This window comes from Cavia porcellus, unplaced genomic scaffold (assembly GCF_034190915.1).
Source record: "Cavia porcellus strain 051 isolate PalLab524CR breed Dunkin Hartley unplaced genomic scaffold, mCavPor4.1 scaffold_23, whole genome shotgun sequence".
Taxonomy (NCBI): Eukaryota; Metazoa; Chordata; class Mammalia; order Rodentia; family Caviidae; genus Cavia; species Cavia porcellus.
Genome location: NW_026947506.1, coordinates 7771829 through 7790135, shown reverse-complemented (window position 1 = coordinate 7790135; position 18307 = coordinate 7771829). Strand labels below are relative to the sequence as shown.

Genomic DNA, 18307 nt, shown 5'->3' with positions numbered 1-18307 from the left:
CACGGGGGTCTTTCCGTGACTTATCCATCCATTACACATTTCTAATTAAAGATAACTTTCACGGGGAGAAAGACCCCCGTGACTGTCCACAAAGGGTGCCGAGCCAAGCCCCTTTGTCTGTACTCAGCTGCTGGAGCACCCATATCCATTTCAGGAGAGACATGTGAGACCCTCTGTCCATTACAGGGCAGACTGGGGCCTGGGCCTCAAAGGCCAGGCACACTCATCAGTGGAGTCCATGCAGACTTTAGTTATTGCTGTCAAAATGATCTAAATGACACAAACACAAACATTGGGGTTTACAGCAGGCTTGTCACTGTAAAACAAAAGCACATTTATTAATTAAACCCACACAATTACGGCAACCATAAAACTCAATCCAGAGCATTCATGTATGTGACGGTTTGTGAGACCAAGTTGTCACTTATGTGAACTGGGGACCAGATGGGGACCAGATTCTTCTGGTGGTGATAAGATCCAACCCCCTGGCTGGGAAAGTGAGCCAGGACCTGCAGGCTGATAGCTGTCTGTGTCTGGTGGCTTCTAATCTATTGCTTCCATAATACCTTTAACATAGACCTGCTCCAAGCTGGGCGTCTCGGCCTCTCTGTACAAAATAGGATACTTGTGATCAACATATAAAACAAAGAAAATGAGCAGGTTAGAGTTTACGATTTTTGAGGCAGGATCTCACTCTATTGCCCAGGCTGGACTTGAACTCTGGGACTCTAGTAATCCTCCTGTCTCAGCTTCCCAAGTAGCTGGAACTATTTGTATATGTCGCCATGCCCAGCCATAATCAGATTTTTAAAGTTTTTGTTATGGATTAAAAATTAATGGTTAACTTAATGCCAGCTGGATTAAATCAGCATGGTGCTGAGTGTAGATGGTCTCCTGAGGAAAGTTGCCAGCATAAATAGAGACGTGGACAAGAGTTAGGTGTTGTGGGTTTCTCTAAAGTGTTGCTGTTTGAGCTGTCGGTTCTCCTGGAGGAGCCCATCATGACTAGCTTCCTAGTGTGAGTTCGACCTTTGTCATCAGAGGAGCTCGGGTCCTTGTTGGTGAGAGTGGCTGTGGTTCACTTTGGGGAGCTCTGGTCCTTACATTGAGCATCGCTTCCTGGCTCCGGAGGGGAAGACGTGTGCTGTTTAATCTCTAGGACAAACTCATCATGCTGGCTTTCTGGCATGTACTCGACTGTGCTTAAGAGCTCCGGACCTCCGTGTCACTGAGAATGGCTGTGGTGCTTTTCAGGACAGCCCTGGTTCTTCTTTTGAGTGTGACTTTTTGGCTCTAGCAAAGAACCTCAACCAACCCGCACAGCTCCTTCACCCTGCTGGCATAGACTTTCTAGCTTCCACTGCTGACCTGACAGAGACTGGTGTGAATCCTTGTCGTGGGCTCTAGGCCTCCAGTCGGACTCATGGGAGGCACTGTCATGGGCTCTAGGTTTTCAGCTGGACTCATGCAGGACATTGCTGTGGGATCCAGGCCCTTGGCTGAATATTCAGGGTCTTTAGTGTTGTGAATAGATTTCCTGCGCTTTCTTGTGTTAAACTCTGGGTGACCATCATAAAATAATATTATAAATTCCGTGTCCTGATTCTAATTGTTCTCCTCACAACCTCTGACTACAACATTTTTCTAGAATACATTAGAGGTTCCAGAAACAGTGTATTGAATTCCATGTTCCCTTCATCTAGCTTCATAAGGTCTCCTGATTCATTAAGTTAATATCTCTATCCATGTGTGCATTATATAATTCATGTGATAGATTCATTATTTTTGCTAAACTACTTAAGAGTAATTTTCAAACATCCTGTTTGTTAACACTAATATTTCAGTGTATGTTCCCCAAAACAGGCTATTCCATAGTCACACTTAAGAAGCTTAAGCTTCTTGTCCATTGCCAGTTCAAGCTTAACATTTATGTTGTATAAAATACAGCCTGTCCGTATTAACAATTTCCAAAACCAGTAATAATGTCCTTTAACAAATTCTACCTGGATCGCCTCTTTTTAACTTCCATTACTCTGGCCAGTTCCTCAGTCTGTCTTTGTGGGCATCTGATGTTTTATTCAGTGAGGGGAACAGAAATGGGATGAGGTTTTAGTCTTGGACATCAGTGGTCAGTTAGGTTGACCTGTCCAGTTCCTAGCTCTTTCATACTCCCAGCCCTCTTTCTGGAACCCTCTAGGAATCTCAGCCCCTCTTTTTCTGTTTCTTGGGAGCTGGCCTAAGCAGCTACCCCCAGAGCAGAGCCCAGCACCAAACTCACAATCCTTGCTGAGATGGAGGATGAACCCATCCATTGGGGCCACCAGCACAGCTGATCTAGGGACACTATTTCTAGCTGGCTGTTTCTATCGGTCAGGTCTGCAGCTTCCAATTTTCTTACCGGTAAGGAGAACTCCAGGGTTCGCTACGTCCTTTGTAGCTGTGTGGTGGAAGATGCTGCTGCTTCCCATGCAAAGTCCTGCTTCTTGTCCATTGACTGACAGACAGATGCCTCATCTGCAAGGATCCCTTCCCTACCCTCCTGCCATGGGTCCCAGCTGGGGACCTTTTCTATCCAGTCTACTCTTTGCTCACTCTCTTTTAGTGCCAGTTCAAGCGTGCAACACTGCTTTGAGCTGATACGTGCCTGTAAGCAATTGGAGGAGGAAATCCTCAAACTTACCTGGATACATCCAAACTGATGTGCACCAGGTAGGAACCCCATGCGCGCCCCGGGGGTTGCTTTTCCTTGGTGCTCTTAGTTTAGGGATATATCTGCTCTCCACACTCACGTCAATCACAAAGCAAGCTTCATCTCTATAACAGAAGAGAATGCATCTGTTCTCTAAGCCCAGACTGAAGTTATCTTGAGACCTGATTTCTGGGGTGATTCCCTCCGTAGTGGCTAGAGTCTAAATTAGTTGAGCATTTAAGATCCATGCGATTGTGGGTCAAAAGTTTGAACGCATATACAGAAATGCCAAGTAGAGGTATTTTAGTAAAGGTAATTTTGTAAAAGTAATTAAGAATTATTCTTCTAATTCAGAAGAAAGGCAGACCTGATAGATTCAGGGCTGGCAGTTTTTAATCATCCTCATCTTGTGAGTGGGCCAGTAGGGAAAGTTCGGGAAGGTTTCTACTGATGTAAACTGGAGGAGCAGAAATACCACTCTCATGAGGGTCACTGGCCGTGTTCCCCAGAGCCACTGGGTAAACTCCTTGCCCTTGGGTTATGGAGCAAAATCCTCAGCAATGAATTCAACCAGCTCATTTGGGACACTGAATAGTAGTAACAGAGGCCCCAGCTGAAAACTGCACAGTATTATATATCACAGAACTGCAGGCAAAGCACTTTCCAGTCCCAAACCTCCAGCAAACACCGGGGTGGGCGAAGAGAAAGCAGGGCAGGGAGTGGCCAGGTTGGACGTCATCAAGGAGACGGTGGCAAAGCACGGTTTGGCTTCCCCAAGGGTGGCCATCACATCTCCACCAGCTGGAAGTCCTCACAAGCAGCACAGCTGGGTGCAGGTCTCCGAGGACCCCATGTCTTCCTCCGTCCTGTGCACTAGAACTCAGGCCCATGTTCAGGCCCATTTCACAGATGTCACCTTCGCCTGAGAAGTGGTATTCAGAGAGGTCCCTTTGCCCCCAAATGCACAGCTGTGACTCCAAAGCGGACACGGTCTATGTTCAGAACTAGTGCTCCTGGTCTAGGACATCTCCCTGGTCCTGTTCCACGCTGCCTCAGGCTTCTGGCCACCTGGCCAATGACTCCATCAGGGTCCAAGCTCCCAGTGAGACAGAACCCTGGACAGGTCTCCAGGTCTCCCTGAGCCCCAAGTGGAGTTCAGTTGTCCCTGTGATGCTCCATTGTTCTCAGCGTCCAATACAGGGACCTTGAGACCAACCCACCCACCTCTCCGCGGCAGGCCCTTCCACACACCTGCCCAGGCAGCGAAGTGGCTGCTCGCTCCATCGGGACTGCCTTTTGCCTTGCTGGTCAGCCCCATCTCTGCAGCACCTGCTCCAGCCAGGGTCCGGTCTGAGGACCCCCAGGGCTCAGGGGCCAGGGTGAGCCTGGGGCAGGAGAGCACACAGTCCCCTCTGGTAGACCCAGGAAGCATCCCTCACGGGCTTTTTCTGTGCAGAGATCCCAACCCAGCTTGTGAGATGGGCCTGAGTACACAGCCTGGCTTTGGCTCAGTGACCCGCCAGGCCACCATGCTGCAGGTCTCAGGCTGTGACATCACTTTTCCTCTGTCTCCTGCTTCTGTGTCCTGACAGGTGCTGGCTGCTACCTTAAGGAACTGTCCCATCTGTTCTTTTTAACCCCCGGCAGGGTGGGACCCGTGGTACAGATGGGGGAAACTGAGGCACAGGGCGACTAACAGTGGTCCTGGCTCTCACATTTGTAAGCCACCTGACCCTGGGCACTGTAAGAGCTCACAATTACTAATACTTTTCACCTATTCCAGACTTGTCTGCGAGGACCCTTTCTTTCCAGGGGTGCCCACCCTGGACCATCTTCTCCAAGTTCAGCAGGGTCTTCTCCCTCTCAGCAGCTCTGGGGTCACAGAGACCCAAGATGAGTGAATGCAGGGCCTCAGCATGGTCTTAGGTCGGCTTTCCTAGAGGAAGCCCGCTCCCAGGACCTTATCTTAGCGGTCAAGGACACTGGCACATGGAGCAGGTGTGTCCGTTTGCAGCCACAGGCGGCTTCCAGAACCAGTGCAGGTTAGGGCCAGCGGTAGTGTGCTGGGCTGAGGTGGCCTGGGTTCTGCTGGACCAGGGGCTGGGCAGGTGGTGGGCGGGCCTGGAGAATGGGCGGGACGGGGCCGTGCCGGTGAGTGGGCGTGATGGGTGGGGGCGTGGCCGGTGAATGGGCGGGGCGGGAGGGGGCGGGGCCGCTGAATGGGCGGGGAGGGCGGGGCTAAGGGTGGGCGGGGTCATCAATGGGCAAATGGCTACGCTTTAGGGGTGGGGAAGGGGCTGTAGGGGGCGGGGCCGAAGCGTTGGTGGGAAGGGGGCGGGGCCGAGGGTCAGGGTCTGGGTCTGTGCAGCCGCAGGCTGAGGGCTGAGCGCTGAGGGCCGGGGGCGGGCGCCGGGCAGGACCAGGGCCGGGCAGGAGGTGGTGGCGCTGGCGCTCCCGGCGTCACAGCGCCAGGCCCGCGGCGGCGGCGGCGGTGGCGGCGGGGCGATGCGGCTGCTGGCGCTGGCGGCGGTGCTGTGGGCGCGGGCTCCGGGCCCGGGTAAGCTGAGGGCTCGGGAGACCCGGGGGTCTGGGATCGGGGCAGGGGCGGATCGGGCGCCTCCCGTCCCCTCCCTGCCGCCAGGGGTCAGGACCCGGCGGGCTGTCACACCGTGCGCCCTCCCCTCCGGAGAGGCCCGGGACAGCGCGTCGTCCCCAAGCTGCAGGCCTGCCCGGGCCAGCCTGGCAGGGGTCGGTGCCTTCTCCTCCGCAGTCAGGCGCCACTCGACAGCGCTGTCCCCGCCGCCTGGGACCGGGACGGGGTGGCTGGGCCTGGGGGACGGCGTCCTGGGGAAGCCGCGCGCTTGCCCGCACGCACCCGCCTGCACGGCCTCTGCCAGCGCGAGCTGCCACTGCAAACTTTGGAAAACTTCATTGCGCTCTGGATTCACCAGGGCCGCAGCTGGAGTGACTGTGAGAACCCGCGTACGTACGGTGGCTGCCGTTTCCTGAGCACCAGTCCAGGTGCTAGTCCCGGGCCAGCTCTGTGTAATCGCAGTTATCCACAACAATATGTCAAAGTTACAGTGAGAAGAGCAGCTATTTATAGATTCAAAGCACTTCACAAAACATGAACTCAGTTCATTTGCTGCTGTTACCGCCCGTTGCAGGTGGGGAAACTGAGGCACGGGCCCATGCCCTGATAAGGATAGAGCTGGAATATGAACCCCCCCCCCGGGGGAATCTTGGCCCTGGACTGCTCACAGCTTCTAAGCTGTTTGGCATTTGCTTTGTAAATAAGGAAAATGACCTGCACACAGTGGGAAGTAATTTCCCACTGGTGACCCTGTTCCCAAGCTTGGGCTGGAGGAGGAGAGATTTGGACACCAGTGGGTAGAGATCCACCCAGTGTCCTCTGGCTCACGTGGGCGGCAGGACTTCTGGGAGCCCGGAAGGGGCCGTGGGAAGAGCTGGCTGTCATCGTGGTCACTGCTTTGGCTGCTGGGATGGCTGAGGCTTGGCTGAGGAGCAGACCAAGTCCCCTCTCGTGGCAGCTGCCAAGTGGTGGGTGCTGTGGGCTTCTCTGCAGGGTGACCCCTGCCTTCCTGATTGTAGGGACTGTCAGAGAGGTTGCCCCAATATGCAGTGTTTAGGTCAAGGAACCCTGAGAACTGGACTTTGGGGTCCTGCAGGCTCTGTCCTGTACCAGAGCCCCATACTCCTCCTTGGGTGGCCCTCACCACGTGTCTGCCATCACATGTTCTAGGTTTCCATCAGGACTCCTGCCCCCAACCCCCGCTGGTCCTGAAATGAGCACCCCACTGTGCTCCTGCTTGCCAGGACTGGTCCTTCAGTGTCTCTTCCCCCTAGAGATCCCACGTGCGTGAAGCCACGTAGTACACAGAGGCCAGGCTCTGCCTTAGCCAGCTCAGTGCAGGAAACAGCCCTGCCCAGGGGACTCCCTGCAACCTGACAGCTGTGACCTCCAGCCAAGCTTCCCAGCTGGGGGTGGGGGGGTGGGACCCAGCCATCTCAATTTCAATCCCAAACCTTTTGTGTTAAAGGTGGATGTGAATATTTTTAAAATTCTCATCAGTGCATATTTGCAGTATGCAACGTGTCTGTTCCTTGTGGGAACCTGGTACCTGTACATAACACATCTTAATTCCTTGTCTTTTCTTCCCCCTTCCATTTGCAAAAGGTTTATCTCTGTTTCCTCTCTTTTATCTTGCTCTTTAAATGGTTTGAACTTTGGGTTTCCCACATAAGAGAAATGATGCAGTATTTAAGGTTGTATGTCTCGTGTATTTCACTGAACATTACAGTCTTGATCATCAGGTTGCATCTGTCTGCTGGGGAGGCTAAAACAGAGCACCCCAGATGGAGGTTTAATCAATGAGAATTTACTTATACACAGTTCTGGAGGCTCAAGGTGTCAGCTCCGGGCCTCTGTCCTCTGTTTGCCAATAACAGTGGGCATCTCCTCTCTGTGTGGGCACCGTGTGCATCTCTTTCCTAAGGTCATGTTGGAGCAGAGCCCACCCTGGGTACCTTGTGTGGACTTATCCCCTCTTTAAAGGCCCCATCTCCCAGTACAGTCAGACACTGGGTGCTGGGGTTAGGATTCCTACATGGGACATTTTGGGGGGCGTGGGACATGAAGAGGATCTTTACCCTGTGATGGAAGAAACAGGTACCCCATCCATTTGTCAGAGAAAACAAGGCAGAACTAAGGCGGAGAAGAGAGGGTGCTGTGAGAGAGAAAGCGGGTGTGTCCTGGAGGCTGGCCGTGGCCCTGTCTGTCCGCATCTGGTCTGTCCAGCCCTTCTTGGGAACCCTGGAGCTCCCCAGGGCTGCGGCACTTGGCACACATGCTCCTTGTTGCAGTCACTGTAAATCAGCACGCAGCCTCACTAGGAGGAGCCTGGGGCATGGGTCACTCCCTGTCTTCCCATGCATGGTTTCCACTTCCTGCCTTCCCAGCTCCCTGGGGCCCCTGGGCTGGGAGGGGCAGGCCTTGGCTTCTGGAGGCCAGCTGCAGTGCCTCTGCTGTCTGCCCTGGTGGCTGCTGGGGTGGGGGTCCCAGCTGCCCCTTGCTCTCCAGGAAGCCCCGTCGTGGGGGCTTCACCATCAGCAGGGAGTGCAGCAGGGCCAAGGGTAAGAGCCTGCCTGCCAGGTGGGGACCGTTCCTGGAGGAGCTGGCACCAGGGGCAGGGTACACTCCTTGCAGTCCAGGAGCACACATTTAACTACATTCATAAAATGCTTTTTGTCACATGAGGTGACAGTCGAAAGTTCCCAGGGATTAGCGCAGGACACCTTGGTTTGCTATCCGTGTTTCCAGGTGTCTCCCTTGGTTGGCTTTGTCCCCATCATCATGGTGCATGCAGGGGACCTCCTGTCTGTCCCTCAGGGGCTTGGAGTCCAGCTGAGTCCAGCTGGCCTGGTTTCTTCCTGATTTTTGTCCCCTCTGCTGTCATGGTGTGGCATGCTGAGGATTGGCCCCCAAACATGCTATGTCCCCATCTACCTATGACAGATGTTTGCTGGGTGCCGGTCAGTCAATGTTGTTGGATGGCTTTGGAGAGTCCTATGGGCCAGTGCCTGGCTCCTAAGAGCTTAGAGATGGATAGAAAGGCAGCTCACCGTGACCTCAGAATGCTCGAGGCAGTTGGTATATGAAATCCACAAGGGAAGCTAAGGAAGAGCTTAGCTGCTTTGAAGGATCTGTCCCCCCTGCAGCTGAGCTGAGGTTTAATTTCCAGCAAGAGGCAGGAATTTCAGAGGCGATCAGGGCTCCCTCCTGAATAGAGGAACCCACTCCTCCAATGAATGGGTTGGGGGCTAATGAGCGATCCTGAGAGTGTGTCTACCATCAAAGCCAGTGGGGTGGGCCTCTCAGACACCCAGTTTCTGGTCACATGATGCCCTGGGCCACTCTAGGGCTCCATATCACCAGGCACGGCCTCTTGTACTTGGACCAGAACCTTCTCAGTCTGTAGCATCGTGCTGTTAGCCACATAAAGCAAACGAAGACCTGTTGTCCGTGGTTTACACGGAAGATTGCTTTCTCTGTGACATCCTCGGAACAACCTCATGGCCCCTCAGGGACCCACACCCTTCTTGTCAAATTCCAAATCTTTCTCTTTTTTCTGCTTGCTCTTTGAGTGACTGCAGCACTGACCAGGGGACAAGGTTTTTGGTGACTCTGACATCTGGGGCCCAAACTCCTTCCTGTAACCAGAAGGAGATGTCAGGGGTCTAAAGCTGAGGTTTGAAATGGCCCTGGGGAAGCCTGCTGCTGTGGTTGTGTGGGCAGGGGATGGTGTCTCCTTGAGTGGGAGTGGTATCCTGGGCTGTAAGGAGGTGCAAACGTGGACCTGGTGAGGGGAAGGTTTAGATTGCACAGAAAGAGTTTCCAGCACTCGGCACCAAGACCCTTTCTTGGCTCCGTCTACCAGAGTTTCTCAGTTGGTTTTTGTTGCTGTAACAAAACACCTGAGGCCTGATAATTTTTTTTTTAATCGGTACCAGGGATCAAACTCACGACTGCCTGCTTGCAAGGCAAGTGCTTATGCTGCTGAGCTAAATCCCTAGCCCCAGGACTCTCTTCCTCTGTTTACAGAGTCATTAATGCCATCCTGGGGCCACATTCCTGACCTCATGTAATCCCAATCAATCCCAAAACCCCCTCTCCAAAACCATTAACCTGTGGCTTTGGGATTAACTTTTCAACACAGGAACATTAGGGGGACAGATTCAAGCCTTAGGACCAGAAGGGTGTGCTGTTGGATCCAGGGCACTGCGACCACTGTCCCCTTTCAACAGTGGCTTCTGTTGAAGTCACAGCACTAGGCCTCTCTGAGGGCTGCTGGTCGGGATGCCCAAGCGGGTTGGGATGGCTCTGGAAAGGTCAGCTCAAGGGCAGAAGAGCAGCCGGGGTGGGCAGCCTCGGACAGTTTCTAAGAAAGCAAAGGGCAGGAAGTAATGGGTGGCGCTGAAGTTTTGCAGCATCTTTGGGAGCCTTGGCACAGTCCCTCCTCCCTCCCTGTCCCGAGGGACCATCATTCCTGCATTCTGAGAACCCAGTCCTGAGCCCGAGAAAGACCCTGAAACACTGCTCCAGCCCAGCGTGCTGGCTTAGTTCCTGCCAGGCCCCTCCTGAGTGCCTGCCCTGGCTAGAGTCAGAGGAGGGGAAAGGCTGGTTGAGGGCTGTGGCAGACAGGTGATCGGGGAGGGCAGCCTGACCCCAGTGCTGCCCACGCTGATGATTGCCGGCCTCAGAGACACTGGCTGCAAACACGGCCATAGGCCAGGCATTTTGCAGATTCCAGCTCTACAGATTCGTATGTGGATCTGAGGAATTTTAACTGTGGGTGACCAGTTACAGTTTCCTGAGCAATATACAGCCAGGTGGTGACTGTTTGGTAGCCATAGGAGTGGGGTTACCCAGACACGAGAATGTGGAGCCCTGATAGTCCCACAGGGCAGCTCTCATCTGGGGGTGAACGGGAGGCTGGGGACCACCTGCTCTGGCCACATAGGCCCAAGGGCTACCCTGGGCTTGAGGCCCTGCAGGTCCCTGGCCATGAACGGCGTCCCCGGGGGTGTAAGGCCTTCGCTCACCATTTCCCCTTTCCTGTTCTTCTGCAGAGGTCTGCTGGGCTCTCAATGTGACCGTGTCCCCGGGACCTGTGGTTGACTACCTGGAAGGGGACAATGCCACCCTCCTGTGCCACGTGTCCCAGAAGAGGCTCAAGGATAGCCTGCTGGCCGTACGCTGGTTTTTCGCAGGCGCCAACAGCCCAGAGGCCTTGATGGTGAAGATGACCAAGCTCCGGGCTGTGCAGTACTATGGGAACTTCAGCCGCAGTGCGCACCGCCGGAGGCTGCGGCTGCTGGAGGAGCAGCGTGGGGCGCGGTACCGGCTCTCGGTGTTGACTCTGAGGCCCGCTGACCAGGGCCAGTACGTCTGCCGGGTGCAGGAGATCAGCAAGCACCGGAACAAGTGGACGGCCTGGTCCAACGGCTCCTCAGCCACGGAGATGAGAGGTAGGGTGGGGAGAGTGGGGGGGAGGGGCGGGACCTGGGCCCAGCTCAGGTCAGCATGAGGGGGGCTGTGTTGGCTCCCCCTGGAATCTTTGTGGGGAATAGCTGGCTGTGTGCACTCAGGTGAGCCACCAGGCACTCCTCAGAGGGATGAGGACAGATTGCATTCAGCAGGGACTATTGCAAGAGGGCAGAGATCCACCTTGGCTATCTGTGCAGAGGGCTGGGCTGCTTTAGGGGACACAGAAGGAACTGGGGTTTGTGGAAGCTACAGAGAAATGAATGGGGCGACCCTGGGACCTGCCTGGGTTTGCTAAGGAGCTTCCAAAAGCCAACTCCCGCCTTCCCACAGGGGCTGGGGGCAGGGTCTGCCTCCAGGCCTGCAGAACCCTGCAGGAGCTCTCCGGGCGTCTCTAGGCTTCCTCCTCCAGCATGCTCTGGAGAGGGGCAGGTGATAGGGATCACTCAGGGACTCTGAGTTTTACTGGCTGGCTGAGTGTGCTCAGGGAAGACTCGATCCGAGCCCAGCCTGCAGCTCAGGGAGCCCAGCCTGCTCCGAGCCCAGCCTGCTCACCCTGGCTGGATTCACGAGGGCACTCACAGAGAGACCCACATTGCCCAGGGGGCCCTGATGTGAACGGTAAAGCCTATAACAGGACAAGCAGTGGCTCCCATGCATCGTCCCGTGGATGTGCTCCAAGCTCAGGCTAAAAAACCCTTCAGGAAGGGGGCTAAGGCCCAGAGGCAAAGCCCTTCCTGGACACAGACAGGGGTGTGCACTGCTCCCAGGACATTGTGGCCTCCCAATGCCACCTCGGAGGGCTGCCAAGCTTTGTCATCAGAGACCCGAGAAGGAAAAAGCCTCTTGCCAGTTGCACTCAGATTATACCTTGGGTTGCTTGGAACCTGGTTTAGTACAGCACAAGATCTAGAGGGTCACAGTGTGAAAATATAAACAACAGTCTAGCTCTGTTCTATATAATACTAAAGAATACTAAAGGTCGCTGTGACATTGTTTTGGTAAGCTTTTCCTTCGTTTTGATTCTGTTTTAGTTTCCTGTGCCCTTGTTTGTCTATTCATTTTTTAAGACAAAGTCTTGCTGTGTAGCACAGACTGGCCTTGAACTCACGGAGATCCTCCTGCCTCAGTTTCTAGTGTGCTGGGATTACAGGCGTGCACCCCATGCCTGACTGGGATAAAACTCAGCCGTGTAAGGTTCAGCCAGTGTGCTCCATGGATGAGGAGCATGTGAGAGTGAGGTGCTGTACACAGGAGGTCTGTAAAGCAGTGTGTGTCTCTGGAGTTTGCAGTATTGTAATGAGAGCACGCACAGGATGACATGCAAACTAAAATGTGCACTTTTTCATCTTTAGCGAATTAATTCAAGAAAACAAATGACTATTAGTATAAATATGTATTTTGGCATAAAACAGAATTGCATAAAAAAGTACAGAGACTGGGGGGGGAGAATACTACCACTCAGCCTGCATGTGTATGAGATTAATGTAATTCTGTTTTCTCATGACAGTGCATTCTGGAATTAGGCCCCAAATATCTTGGCAGTAATGAAGCTCTGTGATTAGAACATATATCAAAGCTTACGTCCTCCAAGTAAGCACGATCATCCAGCTTAGTTAATGTGAACTGACTTCAGGGAGTCTAGCCAATGTCTTCTAGAACATTCACAAGGAACTTGCTCCAAAGGCCTAAGTGGAAACAAACCCTTTCCCTTCCCTTTCCTCTCCCCAGGGCCCTTCTCTCCCATTTCTTTGTCCACTGCCTTCCCTCTGCACACTGAACTTTTTCTTCCTCTTCCTCTCCAGTTCTCCATCTCTCTGTGCTGCCCACCTCCTCCACCTCTGACCTGGAAGTGGTTCTCATCTCGCACATGGCTGCCTTCCTCCCTGGAGCCTGCAGCCGCCATGGTTTGCTGGTGGGAAGGCCCGATGCCTCAGGAAGCGATGACCATGCTTCCAGGGGGCCACGGAAGGGGACTAAGGCGAGCCACCCCTCAGTAAATGATCTGAAGCCTGACAGGCCTGGTCTGTGCTCTTCACCAAGGGGAGCTGGGGAGGCCTGGCCCAGCTGTCTCCTTTCCAAAGTCAGGACTGGGGTCCGACTCAGCTGGTTGCCTCTCCCTGGGCCTGGTGTCTGCTTCATCATCTGGGACCTGGTCCTGACTTCCGCATTTTCTTTGCATGCTTCTCTCTGTGGCTTGTCAGCCACCCGTGGGAGAGGAGACAGATGCCAGGGACTTCCCGTGCATCTCAGCTCCACCCTTTGCCCTTTGCCATGGACTTGATGGTGAGTTTCCTCCTGCATCTCACCAGAAGCAAAAGTGTCTTTTACTGCAGAGTTCTTGAAGGTAAGGCTGTGCCCTGCCTCTCCTCAGCCCTCTGCAGCAAACTCCTCCCCGCAGACTGAGGGTGACTGTCACCTAGAGAAGTTGTGGAACGGCTCCTGGTACAGAGCTCAAGCCACAGCTGTCACTTGTTCCTCATATTTCCATATGCTGATTGTTTCCTGTTGCAGAAAGTCCAGAAAAACTCTGAAAAGGGTTGGGTAGAAACAAAAGTGACTTTCCAATGACTCCATTTGCAGTGGTCTCCATTAGAGGCTTTGCAATGTCTCCATTGCAACAGAACCTGACATTCAGTGTCTGTCCTCTCAGGGACTTCGTGCACTAAAAACACAAAATCTCCTGTCACTTTTAACATCAATACCATCTGTGCCTGGCTTTTCTGACATGTCTAAACAGTCCACACATTGTCTTTGTTAAATATGGTTCCACAGCATGATTTTTACAGCAGAGAGCATTTGTGGTGTAGCTCGTTGCTACTGGACATATAAGCGATGCTAAGTCCTTGTCAGTTAACCTCAGCAAAGGTCGCTGTCCTTAGTATAAAATCCTATAAGAGGTCCTATAAGATATTGGCCCAAAGTTCCCCCACCTAATGATGGATCCAATTCAAAGATCCGAACTGACCTCTAGAATAATTAATGGATTTCTGTGCTCACCAGCATTGTAAAGGGCTCCCCCGCCCCGGCGTGGTCTCCATCATGGGGATGGCTAGTCATGATGTGTTCACTGGACTGAGATGCCCACTGAGCTGGCAACAGATTCTTTCTTGGTGTATTGTTTCTGTTCCTCCACTGCAGTCACACATACCCTTTGCGGATGCTAAGGATGCTGGCAGTGATCGCACAGCTCGTGAAGGGCTCTCAGTTAATGCTTGATGGATGCACAGAAGTTTCCACACACTGACTGCTCCCCCTGAGCACAGGGGGCCTGGCAAAATAAATGAAAGCTTTATTCAAAGCCAGCCCCGAGGACCGAGGGGCCTCAGACGCTATCGATCACTTTGTCACCGTTTGCAGGTGTGCAGGGGCCTCTCTATAAGGAAGACAGGACAGGAATGCTGTGAGACACAGACAACCTGGCTGGCTTTTCTCGCCACGCCCTGCAAACTCCCCTGCTCTTTTGCTGTGGGAAGCAAGCTGGCCTCTGACCTGGGCCAGCATCCGAGCGCTCTCTGTTTGCCTGAGCCTAAGAGAGGAGGGTATGGGGGTTTATGCACTGAGGAAGCCTGGAGAAGTGGGTCATCTTTACAAGAAGAATTCTAACTTAAAGACCCCTGTTGTGCTGTGGTTGTGCAAAGTGCTCCTTGGCGGGACCACTAGCACCTCTTGCTTGGATGCCTCTGGCCTGTCACCTTCTGAGGGACCTCCCCTCTTTCCTTAACCTCTCCAACTGCTCATCTCATCTGCCTTCCTCCCCATGGAGCTTCCTTTGTGTGGTCTCCGCTTGGAGTGGGGATGACCCAACACGGTACCCATGGCACTGTGTTTGCCATCTGCTGTAGCATAGGAAGACTAATTAGGGGTGAAAGAGTCAAACAAGGCAAAACCCGTCTTTCCCCACCCTGACCTAAAGTCCCACATTGAGCCACGGATGCATGACCACATGGTGTAGGTGTGTTTCAACAAGGATGTCACCTTGCTGTATGCATGATCATTGCTAATTTTTTTTAACTTTTTAAAAGTATATTCTATGTTGGATTTATATCCAGTGACAAATAGCATCAAAATTATTACAGTATAATCATCTAAAATCATCGTGGAAGCTAAGGCCTAACCTTTATTCTTGCTGTTCACTTTTTTAAAATTTTCAATGTACTACAAGTAGATATTCATAAAGAAAATATCCAAAGCACTTGTCTTTTATTAAAAATAAACAAATTTTATAAAATATAGTCAGAGAATGATTAATACGCTATGTATTATAATATGAAAAGAAAGCCAAAGTGTTATTCAGAGTACAGAGTACACAAAAACAAAAGTGTTTCTCTTTGTTTATTGAAAAAAAAAACTTTTGGAGCTGGGGATTTAGCTCAGCGGCATAAGCGTCTGCCTTGGAAGCAGGCAGTCATGAGTTCGATCCCTGGTACCGATAAAAAGGAAAAAGACCAAAAAATAAATGTAAAAAAAAAAAAACAAAAACTGTTTTTCCTTTCATCTGTTCCCTTTTCTTTATGTCTAAGGTTTTAGAAATTAAATTCTAGTACCTCAAAAAAAAAAAAAAAGAGTGGTCTATATTGTTTCTATCAATATGAACTTTAAAATAAAAGTTGCTTTTTACCTAAATTAGATTGCTATTACCTACAGCATTCATACTGTAAATGCTAAGGGGGAAAAAAAAACCCACTCCAAACACCTCTTCAAACAGAAATACATTATACTTGGGGTTTTGTTCTGAAATTGTGTGTCTCTTAATAAGCATCTGTTGAACAGAATTTCACTCCTGCAAAAAGCTTGAAAGAGATGATTTTCCATGCATTTTCTACAAATGATGTCATGCAGGGAGACAGGACCAAGCTGCCTGTAACCCCCCACCCCCACCCCCGTCCCAGGGTGAGCGCTTAGGAAACTCCCAATTTTCCACCAGCAGAGTGATTTAGGGAACAGCGTTGTGCACATTTCCAACTGTCCCTGCTAGCCGGTTCCTGGAAACAGTACTGGGCGGAAAGCTATGCGTATTTAAATTTTTACTAGACATCGCCAGAACTCTATTGCCAAAGAGACTTTACAGATTTATACTCTGGTTGGAGAGTATCTCCTTCCCTGAAGCCTCATAAATGATCGATTTTGTTCATCTTTTCCATGATTTATCACAATGATGGGAAAAGTATTAAATTATTTTAATTTTAATTATTACATTTCATGTGATAAATTTAATTTCTCTTGTCCGTTCAGTTAGTAATGGGGTTGTAGCATCTCTTCATGTTTATTGACTGCTTAAAAAATATCTTTTCTGAATTGCCTGTCTGTAATTATAGCTGTCCATAATTGGGTTGCTGTCTCTCTGGTGTGTGTGTGTGTGTGTGTGTGTGTGTGTGTGTGTGTGTGTGTGCATTTCTGGTCACTAACTCTTTGCTATTATTTGTGACACACACATTTCCTTCTGTCACTGAGTTTTCCATTTTATGTTTTGTTTTAACATAGAGACATTTCACACTTTCAGGATATTTTTGTAATCGAATTTGTCATTTTTTTCCATTATGGTATTGCTTTTTCCAGTAGTCACTTTTTATTAAGGCGTAATTTACATTCAATAGGCTTCTCGTGGTACCTCTGTTAATGTTTGATTTTAGAAAGTATTTCCTGCCCCAAGTTTATAAAAATGTTTTTCATATATATTTCGGTAATATATTTACATGAATAAAAGTAAGCTTTGTTCTTTTTTCTCTTTGAATGCACTTCTGTGTCCATGCTAATTACTTAGTTAGCTATGGTAGCTGATAAAATTCATTCCAAATGTTAACTTTCTGTCTCCTCTGTCTATTAAACAGAGATTTCCCTGTTATAAGCTAAATTTCTATATTTAAATACAAAAGGTTTATGCCTAACAATGTAGATCTATTTTAATTATTATGGAATAGGACAAATATCTTTCTTTAAATGAACAATCTAGCTATTTTCTTTAAGAGAATCATGAGAAGCAACTTACACAGTTTTGGGGAAATTTTGATGGGAGCTTAATTTTACTGACTTTCTAAATTGCTTTGGGGTGGCCACATGCCTCTGCTTTGCTCTGCTTTCTGGAGCTCTGACAAAATACCTGCGGTTGGGTTGTTTAGGAAGAGAAGAGGTTGTGGAGGCCAAGAGTCCAAGACTGGGTGGCACCATTTGCTTGGCTCTCTGAAGGCCTCTGGCTACCCCCAGACGTGGAGGACGGGTGTCAGAGGGGAGGTCTCAAGGAGAGACAGAAGGCCAGAGAAACCCAGTGCCCACTTGCCCTGTACATAGCAACTCACCCCAAGAAACGAACTGGGGTCCTGTGAAGAGGACGGTGATCCCTTCTGACCTCCACCTCCACCTCCCACCAGGCCCTGCTCTTTCTTCGGGTTCTCCTGCCTCATCCTCCGCCTGGGTGGGGACCGGGCCTCCAGCACCTGAGCCCACAGACCACATCTGAACCCTCACAGCACCTTAGAGGCCTTTCCTACTTCAGGTGTCTCTGTCCAGGGACCCATCAGGCTCCTTCACAAATCTGGTCTTTTTTTTTTTTTAATGTCATCTATAAAAATATCTTCCCATGCCTCGTGATCGTTTGCATGATGTTTTATTTGCAAGTAATCTTAAGCAGGATCCACCGCTCCTTCTGTACACACACACAGGCATGGAGCCTTGAACAGGCCGATGGCTGATGGAACAAGTCCGACTTTGGTTGGTTTGTGTCAGCAGCATCATGAGCTGCTTTACAATGTCAAGTTGCTTCTCCATGAGTCTGGGAACTTCTATCTCATTTGATTTTCCTAATCACATGACACTCGCCAGAACTTTCCAGAGAGGAAGCCACCTTTCGTATGACACAGTGAGTGCTCCTTTTGTGTGACCTTACTATGAATCTCTGCTTTGTCTTTGGTTTGTATCTTGACCGTGCACAACTTGCCAGGCAGTCTCAACAGCTTCAGGCCCCCGGTTGCCATAGTGAGAAGCCGCCTTTAAGGAACCCGTGACTTAGTCCTGATCTCCGAGAGTGAACGTACCAGAAAAGCGCACGGGATGGCCTTGGTAGTGTCTCTTGGTGACTTACCTTTCTGCTCTTGAGTTTCTTAAACTCCTTATTCACAGACCCATTCTAGAAGCCTGCCACAGATAGATGATCATTTTTGAAACTTACTTTTTCTCTTCTTTTTTGCTTTAACTGTGACATTTGTATGACTTTTGGAATTCTCCTATTTTCCAGGATTTCTCACTTTTCCTTACTAGAGTCACTTCTGACGTACATGTGTGTGGTCTCACTTAGAAAACATCAGCCATTCTTCCCTGAGGAGGGGAGAGATGTTGAGGGGGCAGATGGTGGTGGGGAACTGGCTGGGAAAGATCTTTGCTGGGAAGCCCACTCACCAGGCTGCTGAACAGACTAAATCCATGGGTACTATTGGGGTGTGCAACTGAGATATTTGATTGGTTTGCAGAAAAGCCCCGATTTAATTTAACTTCTCCATTCTTTAAGTGTCCCTGCTTGGGGATTTAAGTCCTTGCTGTGTGTAGCCATGGAATCAAGT

General features: G+C 50.8%; 1 protein-coding gene across 2 annotated transcripts in view; it reads left to right on the top strand.

Moving 5' to 3' along the window:
- Positions 1 to 5046: 5046 nt before the first annotated feature.
- The window catches only part of Vstm4 (V-set and transmembrane domain containing 4), a 70433-nt gene continuing 57172 nt past the window's right edge, over positions 5047 to 18307 (top strand). The window contains exons 1-3 of one of the 2 annotated variants that reach the window (XM_013148614.3): positions 5047 to 5246; positions 10340 to 10738; positions 12560 to 16492. In XM_013148614.3, the coding sequence (XP_013004068.1) occupies positions 5195 to 5246; positions 10340 to 10738; positions 12560 to 13038 (930 nt within the window). In that variant the 5' untranslated portion in view covers positions 5047 to 5194 and the 3' untranslated portion in view covers positions 13039 to 16492. Of the gene's footprint in view, positions 5247 to 10339; positions 10739 to 12559; positions 16493 to 18307 lie in introns of those variants that run through there. The other variant, XM_003466063.5, reaches the window with a different exon arrangement.